Source organism: Botryllus schlosseri, chromosome 2, assembly GCF_051294905.1.
Source record: "Botryllus schlosseri isolate E-star chromosome 2, Bs_hap1, whole genome shotgun sequence".
NCBI classification, from domain to species: Eukaryota; Metazoa; Chordata; class Ascidiacea; order Stolidobranchia; family Styelidae; genus Botryllus; species Botryllus schlosseri.
The window spans coordinates 15,572,930-15,594,739 of NC_137237.1; the positions used below are offsets into that span (position 1 = coordinate 15,572,930).

General features: G+C 41.5%; 1 protein-coding gene across 1 annotated transcript in view; it reads right to left on the reverse strand.

The window, feature by feature from the left end:
• Positions 1 to 2,400: 2,400 nt before the first annotated feature.
• Positions 2,401 to 21,810, reverse strand: part of LOC145433808 (ectonucleotide pyrophosphatase/phosphodiesterase family member 7-like) — a 29,686-nt gene continuing 10,276 nt past the window's right edge. The window contains exons 3-9 of the mRNA XM_080311065.1: positions 21,023 to 21,174; positions 19,426 to 19,608; positions 16,612 to 16,757; positions 4,777 to 4,928; positions 2,952 to 3,073; positions 2,781 to 2,879; positions 2,401 to 2,695 (exon numbers count right to left, since the gene is read on the reverse strand). Of these exons, the coding sequence (XP_080167191.1) occupies positions 2,492 to 2,695; positions 2,781 to 2,879; positions 2,952 to 3,073; positions 4,777 to 4,928; positions 16,612 to 16,757; positions 19,426 to 19,608; positions 21,023 to 21,174 (1,058 nt within the window). The 3' untranslated portion in view covers positions 2,401 to 2,491. The remainder of the gene's footprint in view (positions 2,696 to 2,780; positions 2,880 to 2,951; positions 3,074 to 4,776; positions 4,929 to 16,611; positions 16,758 to 19,425; positions 19,609 to 21,022; positions 21,175 to 21,810) is intronic.

The window sequence follows — 21,810 nt, forward strand, 5'->3', positions numbered from 1 at the left end:
TGCAAAATGTTGAAAATTCCGATCTCATCACCGACGTGCGAAAGGTCAGGAGCAGGACATTCAAATCAGACTTGGACAACTAGGATATTTCAGCTTTTCCGAATTAGATTAGAATTAGAATTAGAGCTACACAAGTTTTTCCAAATTAGATTAGAACTAGAATTAGAGCGACACAGCTCTTTCCAAATTAGATTAGAATTAGAGCTACACATGTTTTTTCCAAATTAGATTAGAATTAGAATCACTGAATTCGCAAAAACTTGGAAATTGAATGAAGTTGCGAATGGGAAATAAACTCAGGAAAAATAAGCCCGTATCAAATCACAGTGCATTACCATAACCGAGGGATCCAAGGGACCGCGCAGTGAGTTGGTGAGTGCTCGCAGACTCGACCAAAATTGGAGGGAACATTGCATCAAGGTTGGATCTTTTTTGTACTATACCTGCGGTCAACGCAATCGCAGCCGGCGATCTGTTTGTGATTTTGGAAGAACGCGGAATAAAGCATTATGAAGTGCTAAAATTGATTTCAGTTTCAATTTATTGTTGTTGTTTCAAACTAAGCTATTCGCCTGTGCCCAACAACACTATTCCACACTAGCTGAAACGGCTTCGGCGATGGCAACAGCATTCCATCGATGGAGAGTCAGCGGATATCAGTAAGCCGATTGCCTTGACGTGCAATCGCCTAGACACTGCCAAGACCAATGATATAGAGAAATAGACGCTTAGAAAACGGAATGGGACGACCCCACATGATCAATCTTTAGGATGAAATAGTCTTTCAGCTATTAGCATGTCTGGCTAGCCCCGATATCGCTGCATTAGTCGCTGAAAAGCGTTGTCGGGTATCGTGCGCAACTCGGAGTTCAAAATAAAATGACGTTTATGATCATTATATTTCTTGTTGTATTTGTACTACTTATATTACTTCTTTTGTGGTAACCATGAGCATCGCTCGTGTTAGTCAGCACGGCGTTGAACTAACGTAAAGTTTTAAAAACTAGAATGTTGTTCGCAGACTACAAGCTACTATGCTAGCGGGCTATTATTAGTCACAGTAACTACTATGACTGTTGTACGAGTGTACACTGAACAGCAGGGGTGGGCAATTATTTTCCTCTGCGGGCCAAATTAGAAATACAAAACACGTTGGCGGGCCGAGTGAAAAAATTTAGCTATATTTTACAGCGTGTTTCAATTTTATTCATAAATTTCATTGCTATTAATGCTGCTCAGTGAATGTGTTGATGTTACGTAATGAGAAATTGGCGGTTAATTAATAAATTATCTATTTGTCGTCATGACTCGAAACAATGTTGAACATGATACATTTTGACTCCATTTAAACCCCTCTCCACGTTATTCTATCAAGACACTACAAAGTGGTTCTCAAACTTTTTTAGGCACGCTTCCCTTTTATGATAGTGAAAACCTTCGACCCCCTTATCAAGATATCACAAAATAATAAAACGAGCAACGAGAATGCTAGCAATTCCCACGGATGGTTTGATGGCATGGATGGTTATGGCTGATGATGAGAAAATTCTGAAACATCAAAGTGGGACAATACACTGAGCCATACCTATAACACCATAATGCCGGATTAAATCGCGCCGAGCGCGAAAAAAATTTTCTTTCAACCTCAGCTTCGCGCCCCTCTTCAGATGCGTTCACGCCCAGTTCGAGAATCACTGCACTAAAATGTATATGGCGTAGTACAATGTTTATTGTCTCGGTCACTGCCTTCAGAGCAGTGTTCAGCTCTAATAGCTTTGATGTTGAGCGAAGTTTCCAGTTTTCTGAAATATGCCCTCCCTTGACCGAGTGTTTCGATTTAGTCATAATTAAAATCCTTAATCTCGGCGACATGCTCGGTAAAACTCAAAGGCAGGTTAACCCCTAACTCCAGCATACAAATACTTAGTGCTCCAACCTTCTTCGAATTACAGTTTTCGGCTATCTTTCTTTCGACATGCAATTTTACTCTTTATGGGTGATATACATGATGAGAGATGAATTATATAGTACTCGCCATTCGCGAGCACTGATTGACTTGTTTTACGAATTAGGATTAGGCATTCTCGGGAAAACTATAAATTAGATTAGAATTAAAATTAGAACATTGGAACATTTCACAAATTAGATAAGAATTAGAATTAGAGCTTAAGAGCATTTCTCAAATTAGACCAGAATTAGAATTAGAGCATAGCAACATTTTACAAATTAGATTATAATTATCTAGTTGTCCGAGTCTGGTTCAAATCCACCGTAATGAAGTTTCTTTTTTCGAGTCACTATCCCCCCCCTTGTGGATCTGATTATCATCAAAGGATACTAATATATTGCACACTCACACACAATATGATATAAGATATATGGTGTCTGAATATGTACGTACACATTATACAGGTTCAATTTATTCAGATAGCATTTCATTGCATCAGTTTATGAATCAGTCAGAATGACATTAAAGGTGTGGGCATAATTTTCACCACGAAAAGCAGAAAATTGTGAGAAGCAACGACAATGTAATGACGTTATAATTCAATGCGCCTGAAACACAGGAATTCTCCTTGAGAGCGCCTAGCAGCACATCGAGCGATCCGTTGTTTGGTGCTGGATTCAGATCGAGCAACTTACACATCAACTCGTAAATGTGTACGGACTCAAACCCCGTCAGTTTGAAGTTCTTCTGCATAAAGTATTCAGATTGTATAATATTATGAAACTAAGTGAAGTGAAGGAACTTAATTCCTCTATTATTAACTAATCGATACCTTGAAAGACGGTCCAATCATGTAGAATATCGACCGCATGTCCGGGAGCATATTATCAAAACCGGCATGATTCCCTTTGTATCCGACTTTCGTAGAGTTCTGTCAACGCATAAAGCTTGAAACTGATCGGTGTTAGGCTTTTAGCTCACTACCGAAACGATATTGAGTTACCCAAGATAAGGCTTTCTGGGGATGTGCGATGACGATGATTGATGTTATCCTATCGTTGTTGGAAAAGTGAAATCTTTCTGGAAGTTCCTCTTTATAGAATACTTGGATCGGAAGACCTGAGTCTGAATAAGGTTCAACAATATTGAGAGTAACAGAGGTCGTTCTAGAAGTAGTTAGTAGTTATTGAAGAAGTAACAGAGATGGTCAAAGTAGTCAAAAAGACTACTCCAGCAGATGTATTGTTTTTCGAAGTTTCTACAAGTAGAAGTAGCACTTGCTTTCTATCAAAACTACTCAAGCAAGTAAGTAGTTTTGCTCTTATAGAACGTCCAAACGTGGAAACTGACACATGCAGATAGTGCAGAGAGCTGGGATTGTGTTGCTATTAGGGATGGTGTGAACGTGAGGTTCACGTTCGCGTTCTGTGTGTGAACCTCGGAAATTTAGAGGTTCGTGTTCACAACAGAACCTTGGTAGGTTCTGCACTGTGAACCTTTTGGTAAATTGTAATTTTCACTCCATTATAAGATCTTTGGCTCAAATGTATTGCATTTCAACTGCGGGCCACTCCATGCATGGTGCTGGCAGCATAAAAAATCAACGCTTAACGAGCATGCACCATGCACCTTGACAACCTTAAAAGTTTTAGTTGCTTTGTTGCAAAAATTTTCTCGGAATAACCAGCTTTCCGTTTGTGAATATTTAGTGACTATCTGCTGTGAGCTTGACCCGCAATCACACAACATCACGAGCGATATACGTAGTCAGCGAATGATACTTATTCAACCAATCAGTGACATTGATCTCGTCTTCTGATGTAAAAAATCGAACGGGTGTACGGGGTCAATCTTGACTTCATATCTTTACCGCATCATTAAAACCAAATCCGTGCGATTAAGGTGCTTGCTACTGCTGCATAACTTGTTGTTGTTTGTGGTATCGGTAGCGAGTATTGAAACCCGTCGTACACTCTGCTCAATATCAATGTAGCAATACTCAGACTCCGAACACATTGTCCGGTCTGGCTAAGACCGTTAAGGCGTAAGCTTATATTCCTTGGTAAGTCCTCGTCGAAATTGTTGGCAAAGCGACGGAATGTACTGATTTTACGCAATTATTATATCCTTTGATTACCGCTGTTGATACATTAAGCGACGTTTAAAACGCCGATATGTACTTCAGCATTGTGGCATTATGTGGACCGAGGCTTCGCTAGGTATCGTGTACATTAATATAGGCTATCACTTCATTGGAAGATAGGGTTGGAATTAACAATATGACGTCACGTGACGTCACGAGGTTCACGTTCGTGTTCACACAGAACCTTTCAAAAAGGTTCGCGTTCACACGAACCTGAACCTTTCAGAGGTTCACACCATCCCTAGTTGCTATACATCATATGCAGGATATATATATATATTAAACAACATAAGGCCACGACCTTTGCTATAGAATAGTGATTCTCTACCTTTTTTTCACTCCCAGTGCCCGCTCTCAGAAAATGTGAAGGTATGGTGCCCTTCCTGGCATAAACAGGCCCGTATAGTTGGGGTTACATTTAAACGTAAAATATATTTATAAAAAACATGTTTAAAACAAGGCCCTTGTTTAAAACACGTTTTTTTTAAAAGTGTTTATCATGATAATATTCATCCAGCCATTTAATGTGAGAGAAAGAATTGCTCGTCGAAAAATTGTGTCAGAGACGCCAATTACAAAAGCTAAAGCGACGCTCATCTCTAAGTCGTATGCATAATGTAGTATATTTTAGACACATGAAATAACGTGCATAGTTAACGACCACTGTTCATAAAATTGAACTTACTTTTCAAGTCCGAATAAACCTTTTCCTTTTTGTCTGGTCCTGGTTCGATCAGGGCCATTGCGCCGTATAGGAATTTGAAGTGAATGTCAGACGCGTTAACATGCGGTGCTATGGGGATACCAATCTCATCCAATTTACTCATACCGTGGTCACTATAAAACAAGACCTTTGTTTAAAACAGAGGTCTCAAAAACGCGGCCCGCGAGACCATTTTGAGTGGCCCGCCGCAGCATCTTGGAATTTCTGGTATTCGACAATATATTCAAGTGCCATATATCTTTTTTAGATTCAAGAAGTTCACTCTAAAACAACTACAAAAACCTGAAATCTCAACAAACTTCACTATCACAACACTTTTTAAAAGCTGCCGTGCGGTAGAATATCAGCTATTACGTCACATTTCTAGTCCATGATGATAATAAATGACCTGTTGATGATTCGTGAATGAAAATTGTGATTTGGTTTAATGCGACCTTTCGTAAAATTATTCGATTTCGGATTGACTGGGGCAATAAATAAAAATGACTCGAGTTGAGTCGGGTCAAACGTTAAAATCAGAGAATGACTTGCGACTCGGAACGGTGACTTGTGATAGGGAATAGTAATATATCAAAAGGTCGTAGCTTGCGTTGCGTAGGGTATATAGCTATCTAATTAAGTCGGTATAGCAACCATTGGCTTTCTATGGTCCCCGTGACGTGTAGTTGGTTACATCATGGGTGTTGTTTGTTTTCTTAATCCATGTTATTACCGGTGGCGGGCGAGTATCAAGGTAGTGGTACGCTCCACAGCGGTATCATCAATGGATTCTTCGACGATTGGACATTTCTATTCCAGGGATTCTTAACCAGGTGTCCGTTGACCCCTCCGAGGTACGAGATGCATCGTGGAATTAGGCATAGATGCCGTGAAATATTTTCTGGGCCAATTTATTCAACTGAAAAATATTCTTATGTGAATGGGCTTTCTCATTTTAATATAGGTACCATCAGAAATTGCGTAGAAAATGGACGGGGTTACGAGAAATCTTATTGAAAGCTCAAAGGGTACGATCGCTAAAAAGGTTAGGAAACAATGCTATTACTATGGCACAATAATGATTATATTTAAGATGTTATTGATCTGTCCCAATGATAGTCGAAGGCAAATCTAACCCTGATATAATTTGACTTTGGTAACTACAGTAACAATCGTCTACTTATCACGACTATATCATAAACCCGGATTAGGATACGCCGCTCAAATGCTCTTATATCAGATCAATCTTCAGTAAATTTTAGAATATTCTACATAAAATTTTGGCGATTCAAAGGTCCACTAGCTGCAATATTACAACCCGAAAGCTTTTACGAAGTCATGATGCATCCTCTCGCATGATGTCTATAACTTGCTATTTTAACAAGTTATGCCCGGCACAAAAACAATTTTATTCAAATACCGTATTTGAAAATGTGATTTTTATCGTGCCAAGCGTGAATAGTACAATAGTAAATTACATTTTCACGCTGCTTGTGAAATACCCGTCTGCAAGGTCCCGTCAAATAAGGCCTACTTGGAAATTTTACATTGAATACCCCTATTATATATGCTGCGGCCCGCGGAGTCATCAAAAACTAGGAAATTAGCCCGCGAGCACATTTGAGTTTGAGACCTCTGGTTTAAAACATGTTTTTTTAAGTCACAGCGGCACGAATATTCAACTGTGACGTCATAGTGGATTGATAGTGACAACTGATTGTATAGGGTAAATAAAGCTCCTTCGACCGAGAAACTACCGCCGCTACTGTACGTACAAAGCTTCAAAGTTGCGTCTAGCGCAGGGGCCGGCAACCTTTTGTGTGCAGCGTGCCAAAATGTCAAAAAATGTCAAATTTTTACCAGCTTGCGTTCCAAACATTCAATTGTTTTTATATTTAACGTTTCAAGCAAGGAATACACCAACCGCTTTTCTGCAGCTGGCAACGTCATCCGTTACGGTGGTGATTCTTGAATTATTATTGGTCGCGAAGGGAGTAAATTATGGTCGCTACCGCACCCTACCTATCGCTTACACCTACGAAATATTTGCATAATTTATTTACAGTCGCTCAATGAGCGATCTTCTGAGGTTGATTTGGTCGTTTTCAAGTCCACTGTGTTCGGCACCATATCCAATAAGTGACAGGCCAATCAGTGGTGTTACGATGATATGGTCTGATGATGATGAAAAATTTGCCCAGCCCTGTATCATTCAAATCGGTTTGGTGTCACATTAAGATTGGTCTGACACTAGATTTGTCGGCAAAGGTTGCGGTAAAGATTGTCGTTGCTCCATATATATTGGAATCGCTTGTGCACCATACTAAACTAAAAAAATATCTCCTTCCGAGAGACGAACACGATTGCAAATTCGAATTTCGACACGGGGCTCATTATTTTCCTCGGCAGGTATCATTTGATACGTGCGGCTCAAGTTGCAGGCGCTGGACTATTCGGCGCTGGTCATTTTGACGCCTTGGCAGCAATTTACCCTCTAAGCTGCGCGCGTGCGCAAATGCGCAGTGCTGACACGGTCTCTGCGCACAGAAAATCTAAGCTGCGCACAAAAAATCCGAAGTGATGACCTTTTTTATCGTCGTTGCGCACTGTTGTCCAAAGGTCTACGCATTGAGTTAGTGAGTGTGCGCAGACTCGTCAAAACTAGAGGGAACATTGCTTGGCAGTGAACATATAAATGCCGAACGTTTTGGCCAGCATGCGGTGGCTATTTTGCTTCAAGGTTTTATCGCTGCCAATCATTTTGGCAACGCATACACCGCACGGGAGTCGCATGGCCGCATGTTGTCCGAAACTTTATGTCTAGGTCGTATCTTATATAGCGTGGAAATGCCCAGCGCCGAAATGCCGGTTAATAATTTTTGCTCCTGTAGGCTGCACATTGAACACTCCCAGACTAAAGCATTCAAACGGTTTCTTACGATATTCGGTTGACGTTATTTCATAACTGCAAATACGCTAAACTCATTTCTGTACATTATGCATAGTTTTTAAAACATTTTCTATATACATATATACTTATTCATAGGCGCCGACTTTTATTTTTGCATGGGGTGGCGGCAAGGCGCGTAGCCAGAGGGTGTCGAAACTCTCTCCTTTTGAAATGCAAAACCCCATCCTTTTGAGATGACCATTCTGACGCTAATATTCAGTTGCAATTCCACAAGTCGTATTATCAGTGTTAAGCGGGGCCGCGACCAATTAGCAAGATTCGTTTGTGCACGCATAACGCATCGCACAATGCAACGCGACACGATCTCCCGCTGAGATGATTGCGAATTTAGCTCATTGATTTTGCATTCGTCGCTGGACTGAGCATTAACACGGCGCGACAATTCTGAAACGCAAAAGGCAGACCAGAATTATGATTACAAACGCGCGCGGCTAATCAGTAATTATCCCTTACAGTCAACACGATGGGATTTTACTTAGCGTATAGCTCGCATCGCGACAATTGGTTGCTGATTAAAACATCGATTTTGACTGCGTCGCGGCATTATGGGCACTGGGATAAATTCCAAGTACCAGGCACACACAATAAAACACTGTTAAACTTTTCGTTCCGAGAATATTTATCACAAAAATAGTTCACAAAATATTTTGGACGCGGCTTGCAGACCTCATCGATGCGAATAATGCACTTAAATTTGCAGAAGCTGTGCGTATATTTGGTCATCAAATCGCGATAGGAGATGGTGTTTCTCAGAGCTCGCGATGAAATCTGCGTTTCTAACGATGAGGTCGAATTTGTACATCTGATAAGGATCGTTAGTTTGCTGTTTGGCGAAAGTGTTTCTGCGGACTGTAGCAGGCCTGCATGTGGACGCGCTGAATCAAACCACCAACGATAATGCACATGACATATCGACGACCCATTTCGCATACAAATTATTCTCGCTACTTTGCAGTACGCAGAATCGATAATACGAATTAGTGAATTGGGATCCCAAAAAAGACGGGATTTCTAGTTATAAATGAGAAATTAACTGGCTATGCAGCTGAGGTTTTTATGCCGACAACGCGCTGGTTAATATAATCCCGGGCCCACGGCCTACATAGGCCCAGATCAGCCAGTCGAATTTGATCGTAAAATGGTGCGCTTTTAATTATCCACGTGTTATTGCAGTAAGAGCAATATGGGCGCATGCCGCGACGTGATCAATAGAAATACAGATCCCAAAGGTTTGAAATTCGATCCGCGATATGGTTTGGCTCGATTGAGTCCATCAAACAATGAAGTTTTGGAACATGGAAGGTTCCCGTTCAAACTAATCGAATAAATTCAGAATTTGCGCCACCGATAATCTCGTGTTACACCAATTTTGACAACGTAACAGCACAATTCGCAGTATTAATAACAAATCAAACACTGATAAGTGACGCCGAGGGAATACGAGTGTATGGAGCAGACAAGAATTAGTAGCCTACAGATGATAGCAAACGAGAAAGCGCGCATCTAATCAGTAATTTCTCAACTTGCGTACAGCACAATGGGGTTTCAAGTCTGACATCGCGACAATTGTTTGCACATTATGACGACATTTGAGCTGCATAGTTGCATTTCCCGATAAAATTTGGCAAAGCCTTGTTGAAGTAATGAATATGCGCACTTTGCGCAGGAATGACTTTCAATTTGCAGGCATATACAAACACACTGTCCTATTTCGCGCTCCAAGCCTCCAATTAAAAAGACTATCACGGAACTAACTCAAGAATTATTTGTGCGAATATGGGCGAAAATGCGATTCAATTATGAGAAGGAGAACGTGAATTCGCTCGTCTGGTCGAGAGAGAAGATGGTGCTTCTCAGCGCAAGCGTGTCGAAATCGACGTAGTAAACTAGGTTGCTTCGATTGTCTGATTTGATTACTAATCACGGATTACAATTTGTTGTCGCCAACGAAGCTGCGTATTCAATTATTGGCGCGCGTATAGGTTAATGGTAAATAGTTGGCATTTACGCGCTATCACGGACTCGCTAATTGACTAATTGACTCGCTAATCGAATCACTCAGGGTACTCGATTTTGCCCAGCCCTACCATGGTAACCAGCGCTAGCGCCCACTAGCGAAGGAGCGGAGCAAAGAAAGAAACGAAGTCGCGAGTGAATTTCGATACCGAAAAGGTCGTAGTTGATTAATTTACTGAAGCTAGAATCAGAGCAGGCAATGATCATGAATTCTGGCATCGGAAGACATTTAATGTATAATTCTATTTATGCGAAAAATTATCGAGACGACAGATTTCGCGTCGCAGGATTAGGATTAGATCGTGCATTATTCCATTTATGTGCCCTTTGGCGCGTGGCAAGGCGCAAAAGTGGGTTTGGACAAAAAAAGGAGGGCTCTTGTTTTCAAATTCACCAATATAGTATCAATTTATTAGGGTTACGTACGTGCATAAATGCCGATTATACAAGCTTCTCGTGATGACGAGCGTGCGCGTATGATAAGTTTGCCAGCGAGTCAGGCGGCTGTCAATTACCGAGTCCCTGATCTCTAGTGAACAATTTACGCTACATGGGCGACGTTTTTCGCAAATCAAAATGTCCAAGTCTGTTGTGGAATCTGTTCTGTAATGACACCGATTTCAGGTGATTCAGACCTTTCCCATCTTTGGTAACGCATTGTGGAGATTCGATGTTATTCAGTTTCGCAATGTCACTATTGGACCAGTAGGATAAAACAATCGTTAATAAGTAGACAACTAACGGCATTGTGTCTAAACCAGCGGCTCCCAACGTGAGCGAAAGTAACAGAGAGGGTGATTAGGGGACGAAAACTTACGAAGGCGGCGATAGCGGGAGAAAATGTTAGAAAGTCCAGCCAGCTATATTTAACTACCCTGCAACCGGATACCGGCACAAATTTCATGTGAAAAATGGGTTATTGTGTGGTTTGTGATAGTCATGGTGTTTTCGACTACAATGGTCATTTACACCAGGCCGATATTCTTTATTTTCAACTCCGTATTTGCCGACTTGTAGCACAGCCCACTTCTATGCTTTTTTAAGACACCGCTTACGTGGATTGGGTGACGAGGAGGAGCTTAGATTAACCTCCAACACTTAGGAATGATCTGGGAGTCGACCTCGGTCGGACTCGAACCCACAACGTATTGGTTTTGCAGCTGAGGATCATATACCACTATACGTTGTCTCGCCACTGGGTTATTGTGGAACTGCTATGAAAGTTGACTAAAAAAATGTTAAGTCGCCACAAACTATTCTCAGATACCAGGATCGCCGCGACAAGTTGGCTTTTCCTGGTCTAAACCCTTGGCTCTCTACCTTTTTATTTTCGCGAACACCTTTTGGACCGCCACTGACCCTCGCGGACCAGGGTTGTAATGACTCGAGTCGCGATTTTCTTATGACCTGACTTGACTCGAGTCGTTTTCTCAAAATACGGAAATGTCTTGACTCTAGTTAATCTGTGTATTGACTGGACGTGGACTCGAGTCATTGCGCATGACTCGGACCAAGTCATATGACTCGAGGCTCAGACGGCCAAAACCGACATTTCATTGTAATTTCGAAGAATAGTAACTGTTGGTACACTGTTGGTATTTCGTCTATTGCAGAGGTCTCAAACACGCAAGAACATTTTGTGCGGCCCGCAGCGGCATTTTGGAATTTCAAGTATTCGACAATATATTAAAGTGAAACATATCTTCTATATTTATAAGAACTTAAAGTTCACCATAAAACTACTATAAAATACACTGAAATCTCAACAAACCACACTATCAACATGCGGTAGAAGATCAGTTATGATAAAACATGTCCCGCTGATGATTCGTGACTGAAGATATGTGATTTGGTTTGGTGCGACCTTTCGTAAAATTAGTTCGATTTCGAATTGACTGGGTGATTAAATAAAAATGACTCGTGTTGAACCAGGTCAAACGTTAAAGTCAGAGAAGGACTTGCGAGTCGGAACGGTGACTTGGTAATCCTATGGACGCAACAATCTATGAAACTGTCATGGGGAATAGTAATATATTAAAAGGTCATAACTTGCGTTGCGTAGGGTATCTAGCTATTTAATCAGGTCAGTAAGGCAACCATCATCATTATGCAACCTCCGTGACCTATAGTTGGTTACATGCTGGGTGTGGTTTGTTCTCTTTATCCATGTTATTAGCGGTGGCGAGCAAGATAGTAATACGGTCTACAGCTGTAACAGTGTAACACCAATGAATTCATCGGCGATTAGCCATTTATATTCCAGGGGTTCTTAACCAGGGTCCGTAGACCCCTTTGGGTCAACATCAGGGGGTACGAGATGTATTGTGGAATTGGGCCTATATGCTGTGGAATATTTTCTTGGCCAATTTATTCAACTGGAAAAGGGTTTTCGCGATATGCGCGATTTTCTGATTTCAATATAGGTACCATCAGAAATTGTGTTGAAAATGAATAGGGGCTACAAGAAATCTTATTGGAAGCCCGAGGGGTTCGGAAATAAGGCCTATTTGGAAATTATACATTGAAGATCCCTATTACGGATGCTGCGTCCCAAGGCGTCATCAAAAACTGGGAAATTGGCCCGCGAGCACATTTGAGTTTGAGACCTCTGGTCTGTTGGTGCTGGTACTTGAATATGCGACCAGAAACTGTTAGAGTAGTGTGGAAAATTGGTTTATTTCATGTGTGAACCACTGCGAAAAGCACCACTAAATGTTTTTATACATAATAATAATAAATCGAAACTGAGAAGTCAACGCAATGACTTGGAGTCGTATACTAGAGCAGTGCTCTTCAGCCGGGGTTTTCGCACACCCTAGGGCAGGGGTGTCAAACTCAAATTGCGTCGCGGGCCGGATTCAAACCTTCAAATCGCTCGCGGGCCGGATCAGTCCATGTTTCGATTATCTCATGCCCTTGCTTTTCACTTGAATACTTTATTACAAAGCATAGACAATTGTCGTAATAGTATATATTAGGCCTACATTGCACCAGGGATTTCAGTGAGTTTCATTCTATCAATCAGCAACACCTTTATGCGGGAACGATCGAATATAGACAAAAATACCATGCTTGGCTGGTTGAATACAGTTTATTAACCTCTAAAACAGTGACGCTTACGACGATATAAGTTGGAACTTGACATATTTTTATGCTGACCGTGCTTCAACCGTGATCTTGCATTAGCCCGGCGCATGCGTTGTGAGGAATGCAAAAGATTTAACTGTAGCCACAGACGTTCGAATGTATTTTTTTATTATATCTCACTTCGGGTATCTCTGGAGTCCATGGACCTTTTGAGTCGGAAGTGACACAGCAGTGTAGCCACAGAATTTTAATATTTATTTTTGTGTACCATATATAATGTCCACGTAAACTGCCTAATGCCTATCACAGTTCCGCATTTGCGTTTTCGCTTCTGTGAATAACTACTTTTTGCTCCATTCCCATAAAACCCTGAGCTCAGTGTGCACTTTTTCCTTCTTAAAATTGGGTGTCACTGTTGCTGCCTATAATGTTGCCATGGAAATTGAAGATGCTCGATATTTGCTGTCTTGAGGGATTGTTTAATGGAAGTATGTAGTATTGAAAAAAAACTTGAAGATTTGTTACACATGTGCTGGAAAATCAAGCATTTTTCAATCTACTCATAATGGCTTCGCGGGCCGGATGAAATCGTCTGGCGGGCCGGATGCGGCCCGCGGGCCGTATGTTTGACACCCCTGCCCTAGGGTGTACCAGAATTCGCAAAGGGTGTACCACTCGGATGGGGTGTACAGGGGTGTACCAGATCTGAATTACAATGAGCCGATGGCTAGCTATCACAGGGCAGGTTGGCATAGGGCACAAGGCAGGTTTATGGGTCAGTACAGGTTGAGGCACAGGTTAATAAGTAATATGGTACGATGTTATCTCAAATGTAATACTGTACACCGCTTGATTATGATGTCATAAATAAATATTTCTCCTATTCATTTAGCCATCGGCAATAGACCAATGGACCCGTTTGGTGTTGGAAAGTATGCAGTTAACAAACATGTGTTCAGCTAGTCATTTGTCTTTTAGTGATTTTTGAGGAAACCGCCGCGATAGCTCGGACTTGTTGAATCGGTACTTCCTACCCGACGTTAATAAATACCGCAATGCACATAAATGAAGTGACGTAGCCAGCCAGGGTCGAAACAGCGTCCATGTTGAAATCGAAACCTTTTTGTTTTAAAATGCCGGTTTTATGTCCAATATTTCGCCATACATTTGTAATTTAGTATTTTGTTATTAGTGATGCAAATTAGCTACAATGGAATGTGTTTAGCGGTATACGATCTGAGGTTACTGACATCTCTTGCTGCCCATGTGCTACTATCGACTGTGTGTGGTGTGGGGCAGGCCTGATACACAGTAGGCTGGTTCGCCTGCTATCATCGCTGATCTGAATTACCGCTTTTGCAGCAGTAGCTGTACCTACTCTCTCCCCAATACTGTTACATTTAGGTTGATTATCGTTCGTAATGTCATGCTGTTTTTGGGCTGACACGAAATAAATTCCAATTTTTGTGGCGGGCGGCCTAACTGGCTGCGAATAGACTCTGTGACCAAATACTATTTTATTCAAATCCAAATTTTTAGACGGCAATAACTCCGCTTCTACTGGTTGGAATTGAACCAAATTTGAAGAACATCGTTTTTATGGACAACCTAATACTTTCACGGAATGAACAGAAAAATTTCAAATTTTTAGTCATTTATTTTTATATAACAAATAGAAACTGCGGCTACTGGTTGGACTTGAACCGCATTTGGTGTGTAGGCTTAAGTTAGGTAACCTAACAATTTTATCAAGTAACCAGTACGATTTGAGAAATAAAGTCATTTTTGAAGACCCGTAATGAGCAGGGGTGTACGAGTTTTGAGCAAACATGAAAAGGGTGTACCACGTCGAAAAAGGTTGAAGAGCACTGTACTAGAGTCATAATACCATGACTCGGACTCGACCTCTGCTCCTTGACTTGAACTCAAACTTGACTCAGTGGTGAATTAAAAATGACTCGACTTGACTCGAGTCAACACCAAAAATGTTAGATTGACTTGTGATTCGGAGCCTTGTGACTCTGTTACAACCCTGACGTGGACCCCCAAAAGTTTTAGTTCAAATGTAGCTCATCGCGCAACCGTCATCTGTATAAATATTAATTATAGACTAGCGATTAAACAGCAACAAAATGACTTTCTCGAAAATAACATCCTAGTATATGTAGACAGTGTGTGGACTATAATTATTTCAATGCGGATTCTGCAGCTGCTTTACAATTTTGTAAAGCAATGTAATCGTGTCAAGTAATGTAATTGTGTAAAATCTAGTTACGACTCAATTTTGCCTTTTCAACCCATCGTATTGCAAAATATATGTCTTGCAATTGCATGCAACAAATCTTACATCCAAGATGACATTTGAATCAGTTTAACCGAGGAAACACTGATCAAAGCTGCTTCGCCTGGTATGCTCGTGTGAACACCGAATTGCTTTGTGCTGAGACGGCGAAAACCATCCAATACGCGGCCCGCTTGTTCCACCGTTTAGGTTTGAGTCATTTAGTCTTGGTCCTCGCGGTTCGCGGTTCCGCTCGGCCCACTGATTAATGTAGCAAGTTACGCCAGTTCTGTTGTCCGTTCGTTCCGCCGTTTAGAGTTGCGCGGCGAATGCAGCATTATCGCCTAACGCTTCCAACAACAACAACTTTGCGTATGATTGCGACATACATGGCACATATTGAGAAAATGAATGAAGCATGTACGGCCTAATCATTTCTATCTGCCACCACATCTTGACGTTATTCTGGAATAGCGGTTATGTATATCACTGGAGACAATGGATTCCGCGGCGAGGTTTCAATTTCTTTATATGGACAGATGAGGAAAGGAACTTCAGAAATTTCTATTTCAAACGACTGTTCACTAAATTGGTGAGGCTCACAACTGCAAATCAAAAATGTTTTGTAAATATTTCGAATATTGACCTTATACTACCCCAACTCTTTTTATTATTTCCACAAACCCCAATATATCATCTCTAAACAGCAATATGTTTGTATCGGTAGGCTATTGGGAATTAGGCAAATAAAATGAATTTGCACTGTGAGATATTTCATTTTTTACGCTCATTCTGTTGATGTTTCAGCAGTTATGAAGGGAAACTAAAACTGAAAGCGATTTGTTTAATTTAGGAAAATTCCAATCAGGCTATCAATCATTTTGCAAATTTAGAGGTTTCACGGACCCCTGAAAATGCTCCCCGGACCCCCGATTGAGAACCACTGATCCAAGCCATGGAGAGATAGTAGTCACAGCATGTTGTCTGTTGTAGATCAGGCCAGCGATGATATCGTGTGCACCAGGCATATTGCAGGCGCCACTGTTCAGGCCAGCGATGATATTGTGCGCACCAAGCGTATAGCAGACGCGGTAGTTCAAGTCAGCGATAATATCTGCGCACCAGTCCTATTGCAGACGCGGTTGTTCAGGTCAATGGTGATATCGTGCGCACCAAGCCTATTGCAGACGCTTTTGTTCGGGCAAGCGAAGATGGCGCGAGCAAGCAATCAATCAATCACCTAATTTCGCGCACAAATGAAAAACAATCTCAGAGGGAGATCGCGTGTTGTTGCTGTTTGTGATATTCATGTTGTTTGTCAACTATTATTTTTATTATGTAGCTTTCGACTTGTAGCACGGCGCACTTCTAGGCGTTAGTAAGATTCCGCTTACGCGGGTGACATGGCGTGCTCAGGTCAGTGTGCTGGCGATCGACATAGAATGCTCAAAGTCCATATTACCTTGCAATAATAACATCCAACTCTTCGCTTAAGTTATTATCTTCAATACTTCGTATCAAATAGGCGATTGTGCGATTGATCATCGGCATGGAACGATCTGCAATGCTTTTGCTGTAAGGCCCACGGGCGTGACCATCCTCATCCGGCTGTTGGAGACAGATTAGGGATAACTAGGGCAAGTTTTTGTTGCACTAAAATCGTGAGAAAGTTGCATTTAATTTTAACAAAACTTGCAGTAAAAAGTTGCAGTTATAATTTTTGTTGAATTATTAGGGAGTGAGATACTCGAAAGGTTCCGTTGTATAATCTAGTTCCTGCGGAGCTGTCTAATTTGTTACTTTATTGATATTTAACGCACGGTCTATGGCGAAGCTGCCAAAAATTACTTCTTTCCGACACAAAATTCCGCAATGCTGGAATCGTTTCCCCCCAAAAACCAAACAGCATAGCGATCACCCCTCCCACTAAAACAAGTAAAATAACACACCGAGCGAGATAGTGTAATGGTTATGCGTCCGGCTTCTCGAGCGGTAGGTCGTGGGTTCGATCCCCGGCCGGGTCATACCAAAGACTCAAAAATTGGTATCCGCATTGATCCTGCTAGGCGCTCAGCAATCACGGATAGCATGGAGGAGAAAAAAAACGGGGGCGCAGACTAGATGACCTCATGGGGCCGTATCGCAACTCCGTCGTCAAAGCATCTCGATGGTGCAGGCGAAAAAGAATATCATATCTCTCTCTCTCTCTCACCCAAAACCCCCTAGGTCTGCAATTTGACCCAAGGCATTACAGAAAAACTCACTCTCGGTGACTTTAACAAAGGCAATAGCCTGAAAAAGGTGACCATACTAGAAATAGTTTATACCATGTTTTTTAATCACCCCTTTACATTTCAACGCAATATTTGATAAAAGTTGCAGTACAAATTGGCTTGAAAAATAGAGAAAAGTTGCAAAAAGTTGCACTATAAAATCCCTCCAAACAGCTTAAACATCATAGTAGATTCTGAGTATATTCGAAGTAGGGATGATGTGAACGTGCGGTTCACGTTCGCGTTCTATTTGTGAACCTTGGAAATTTAGAGGTTCACGTTCACAAACGAACCTTGGCAGGTTCTGCACTGAGGACCTTTTTCATAGATTACCATTTTCACGTCATTATAATAACATCTTTGGCTGAAATTCTTTGCATTTCAACTTTCCATCACTCTATGCATGATACTGACAGCTTAAAAAATCTACACCAAACGGGCATGCACCTTGTCAATCTCAAAAATTTACCTGCTTTCTTACAAAAGTTTGCTCAAAATATCCAGCATTCCGTTTGTGAATATTTAGTGACTATCTGATGTGAGCTTGACCCGCAATCACACAACATCAAGAGCGAAATACACAACATGTTAGGTACAGGTAGTCAGCGAATTATGCTTATTCAACCAATCAATGAAATTGATATCGTTGTCTGATATCAAAAATATGGAATTCGTACGTTGTCAATCTTAATTTCATATGCTTATTGTATCATAAAAACCAAATCCGCGCGGGGTGTTAGGATGTTGACTACTGCTGTCTCTTAATGGGGAGATATCGGTAGCAAGTATAGAAACCCGTTTTACAGTCCGCTCAATATCAACGTAGCAATACTCAAACGATGAATACATTGTCTGGTCTAGCATAGACTGTTAAGGCGTAAGCTTATATTCACTTGCAAGTCCTCGTCTAAATTGTTGGCAAAACGACGGAAGATATTGATTTTATGGGAATATTATATTATTTGATTGCCCCGGTTCCTACATTTGGCGACGTTCACAACGTCAATATGTAGGCCTACTTCAGCATTGCGGCATTATGTGGCCCAAGTCGTCGCTAGGTATCGTGCACATTAGGTTATCATTTCTCTAAAACAGTGGTTCCCAACGTGGGCAATATCGCCCCCCAGGGGGCGATTTGGCGATCTAGGGGGGCGAAAATGACGAAGGGGGCGACGGAGGGGCGAAAATAGACAAAGGGGGCGACGGGGGGCGAAAATAGCGAAGGGGGCGATAGGGGGGCGATGACGCGTAAAAACGGCTGACCTTTTTTTTTTTTAGTCATCCACCTAGCAATGTGGAGCGAAAAAACGTTATTTTCAGCTCTGAGCGGAGAAAGATGACCTTTTTTTTTGGTCAACCCGCCGGTCATTACAGTCTGTATGCCCAATTACCGGTGCACAAAATTTGGGGGGCGATGATCGGTGTTGACCTTGAAAAGGCGGCGATTGGTCGAAAAAGGTTGGGAACCACTGCTCTAAAACGTAGGGTTGGAATTAGCAATATGAAGTCACGAGGTTCACGTTCGCGTTCACATAGAATCTTTCGAAAAGGTTTTGCGTTCACACGAACCTGAACCTTTCAGACGTTCTCACCATCCCTAATAGAAAGCTGTCTGAAGCTGCCAAAAAGTGTTTCATTCAGACTGAATTCATATCAGGCATTTTCGAGATGTGACGACGTCACGCTGTTTATGGCATATTAAATAAATAGATTATTGAAGCATTGTATGTTTGAACGAAATATCTTGACTCTATTCTTTGTCTGATCCGATCCGATCCAAAACAGATATTTAATTATTTGACAACAACTGTATATTCGTCATCTAGCGTGCACGTGTGTAAACTGTAAATGCACGTGAATGATGGTATGTGGTACTAAATAACCGGCGTGGTTGAATTACCCTCCCGGTTCTGCATGAGTATCGTTTGCATACAATGATCCCAAAGTAGGCCAGAACAAAAGCATTTGGTAATACAAAGTGCAATGTGATTGCTTAAGCATACTTGTTCAAAATAAAGCGCTACGAAGTCAAAGCTGTCGTTTCGAAGCCATTCCATTACAGTGTCGATCCGTTTCCGAAAAGTTGGCTCATCAACTTCGCTGTTTCCATTATAGACGAGTGAAGCTTTCTTTCCGGCGACTGTCATGTTGCCTCCTGGATAAAGATGCACTCCGCTCTTTAAACCCTGTGAATAGACATAAGCGTCAACGCTAACGCGATGAATTGATATCCGTGTGGCGTTTCATCGAATATGGTCCATGTTTGTCGGAAAATTTAACCGCGACGTCGTGATCGTGGTTACGAAATGAAATCGATTCGATAATGGAATTCTGGAAGCTATACGTAGCCGTATATTAATTAGGCTTGCAGTGTACTGAATGAAATGTATTACCATTAGGGATGGTGTGAACCTCTGAAAGGTTCAGGTTCGTGTGAACGCGAACCTTTTTGAAAGGTTCTGTGTGAACACGAACGTGAACCTCGTGACGTCACGTGACGTCATATTGCTAATTCTAACCCTGTCTTTCAATAAAGTGATAGCCTATATTACTGTACACGATACCTAGCGAAGACTCGGGTCACATAATGTGACATTACAGAAGTACATATTGGCGTTCTAAACGTCGCTAAATGTATCAACCGCGGTAATCAAAGGATAGAATAATCGCATAAAATCAATACATTTCGTCGCTTTGCCAACAATTTCGACGAGGACTTGCTATGGAATATAAGCTTACGCCTTAACGGTCTTAGCCAGACTGGACAATGTGTTCGGACTTCGGAGTCTGAGTATTGCTACATTGATATTGCGCAGAGTGTAAAACGGGTTTCTATACTCGCTACCGATACCGCAAACAACAAGTTATACAGCAGTAGCCAGCACCTTAATCGCACGGATTTGGTTTTAATGATACAGTAAAGATATGAAGTCAAGACTGACCCCGTACGCCCGCTTGATTTTTACACCAGAAAACGATATCAATATCATTGATTGGTTGCATAAGCACCATTCGCTGACTACGTATATCGCTAGTGATGTTGTGTGATAGGGGGTCAAGCTCACAGCAGAGAGTCACTGAATATTCACAAACGGAAAGCTGGATATTTCGAGAAAGTTTTTGTATAAAAAAAGCAAGTAAAATTTTTAAGGTTGTCAAGGTGCATGCTCGTTTAGTGTTGATTTTTTATGCTACCAGCGCCATGCATAGAGTGACCTGCAGTTGAAATGCAATAAGTTTGAACCAAAGATCTTATAATGAAGTGCAAATTACAATTTACCAAAAAGGTTCACAGTGCAGAACCTACCAAGGTTCTGTTGTGAACGCGAACCTCTAAATTTCCGAGGTTCACACACAGAACGCGAACGTGAACCTCACGTTCACACCATCCCTAATTACCATTCATTACGATTATAATATAGCGAAATGGCGGAAGTAAAATTACAGATAACTAAGATAAACTAAGGTAAATTAAGGTTTACCATAGTTATTGAAGGTGAAATCAAGAAACCCGACAATGCTTTCACTGTAAAATCGCGCGGTCGTTGCGGTAAAGGATGAATTTGCAACAATACACCGTGTCGTCGTATTCTACTATACCTGCGACGAAACCGTGGACCATATCGGTTCGTATCCATTGTCCCACCATTCCGGGATGCTGAGAGTAGAGTAGTAGTCGTCAATAGGATCAGTGCTATCACTCCGGTTGTAATATGCGTTAAGCACCACCCCATGACTTTCTGGGTACAAACCTGCAGGCAAACATGCGAAACTGTTCGATATATAAGCACTGAGCAGTTATGTTGCTCTTGAGAGCAGGCTACACTTTTTTCAAACTCAAGCTGTCAGGACACGCGAAAAGAGTAAGTAAAAGAAGGTAAAAGGTCGGATCGCTCTGTACGGCTGTCTCAGTTATGATCATTTCAGAAATTTAGTACATAGCGGTTACCAAGGGCTGCTATACGTTATTTATATGATGCATTGGGATTGCCCACTGCACAGCACATACGTGGACTATTGAAATCAGGGCTGTGGAGCCGGTAAATGTTACCAACGACTCCAACTCTGACGCCACACATTTTCTATGGACCGTCTCCGACTCCGACTCCGACTCCGACTCCTAAGTCTTCAAACGTACCGACTCCGACTCCGGCTCCGACTCCAACAGTATTACCAATTTACTTCGAAAATTATATGCCACAGTGACGGTTAAATGACTATTATATATAACCAATAAACATATGCAAACATATGATTAACGCTGGCATGCGAAATTGTTTAATTTTGGCACAGCTCGAATTATTCACTACGCACGAAAGATTGCCTTTCTAAATTTCCTTCCTTATTCATATTTTATCAGTTTTCATTACATGGACTCTCTAATAACC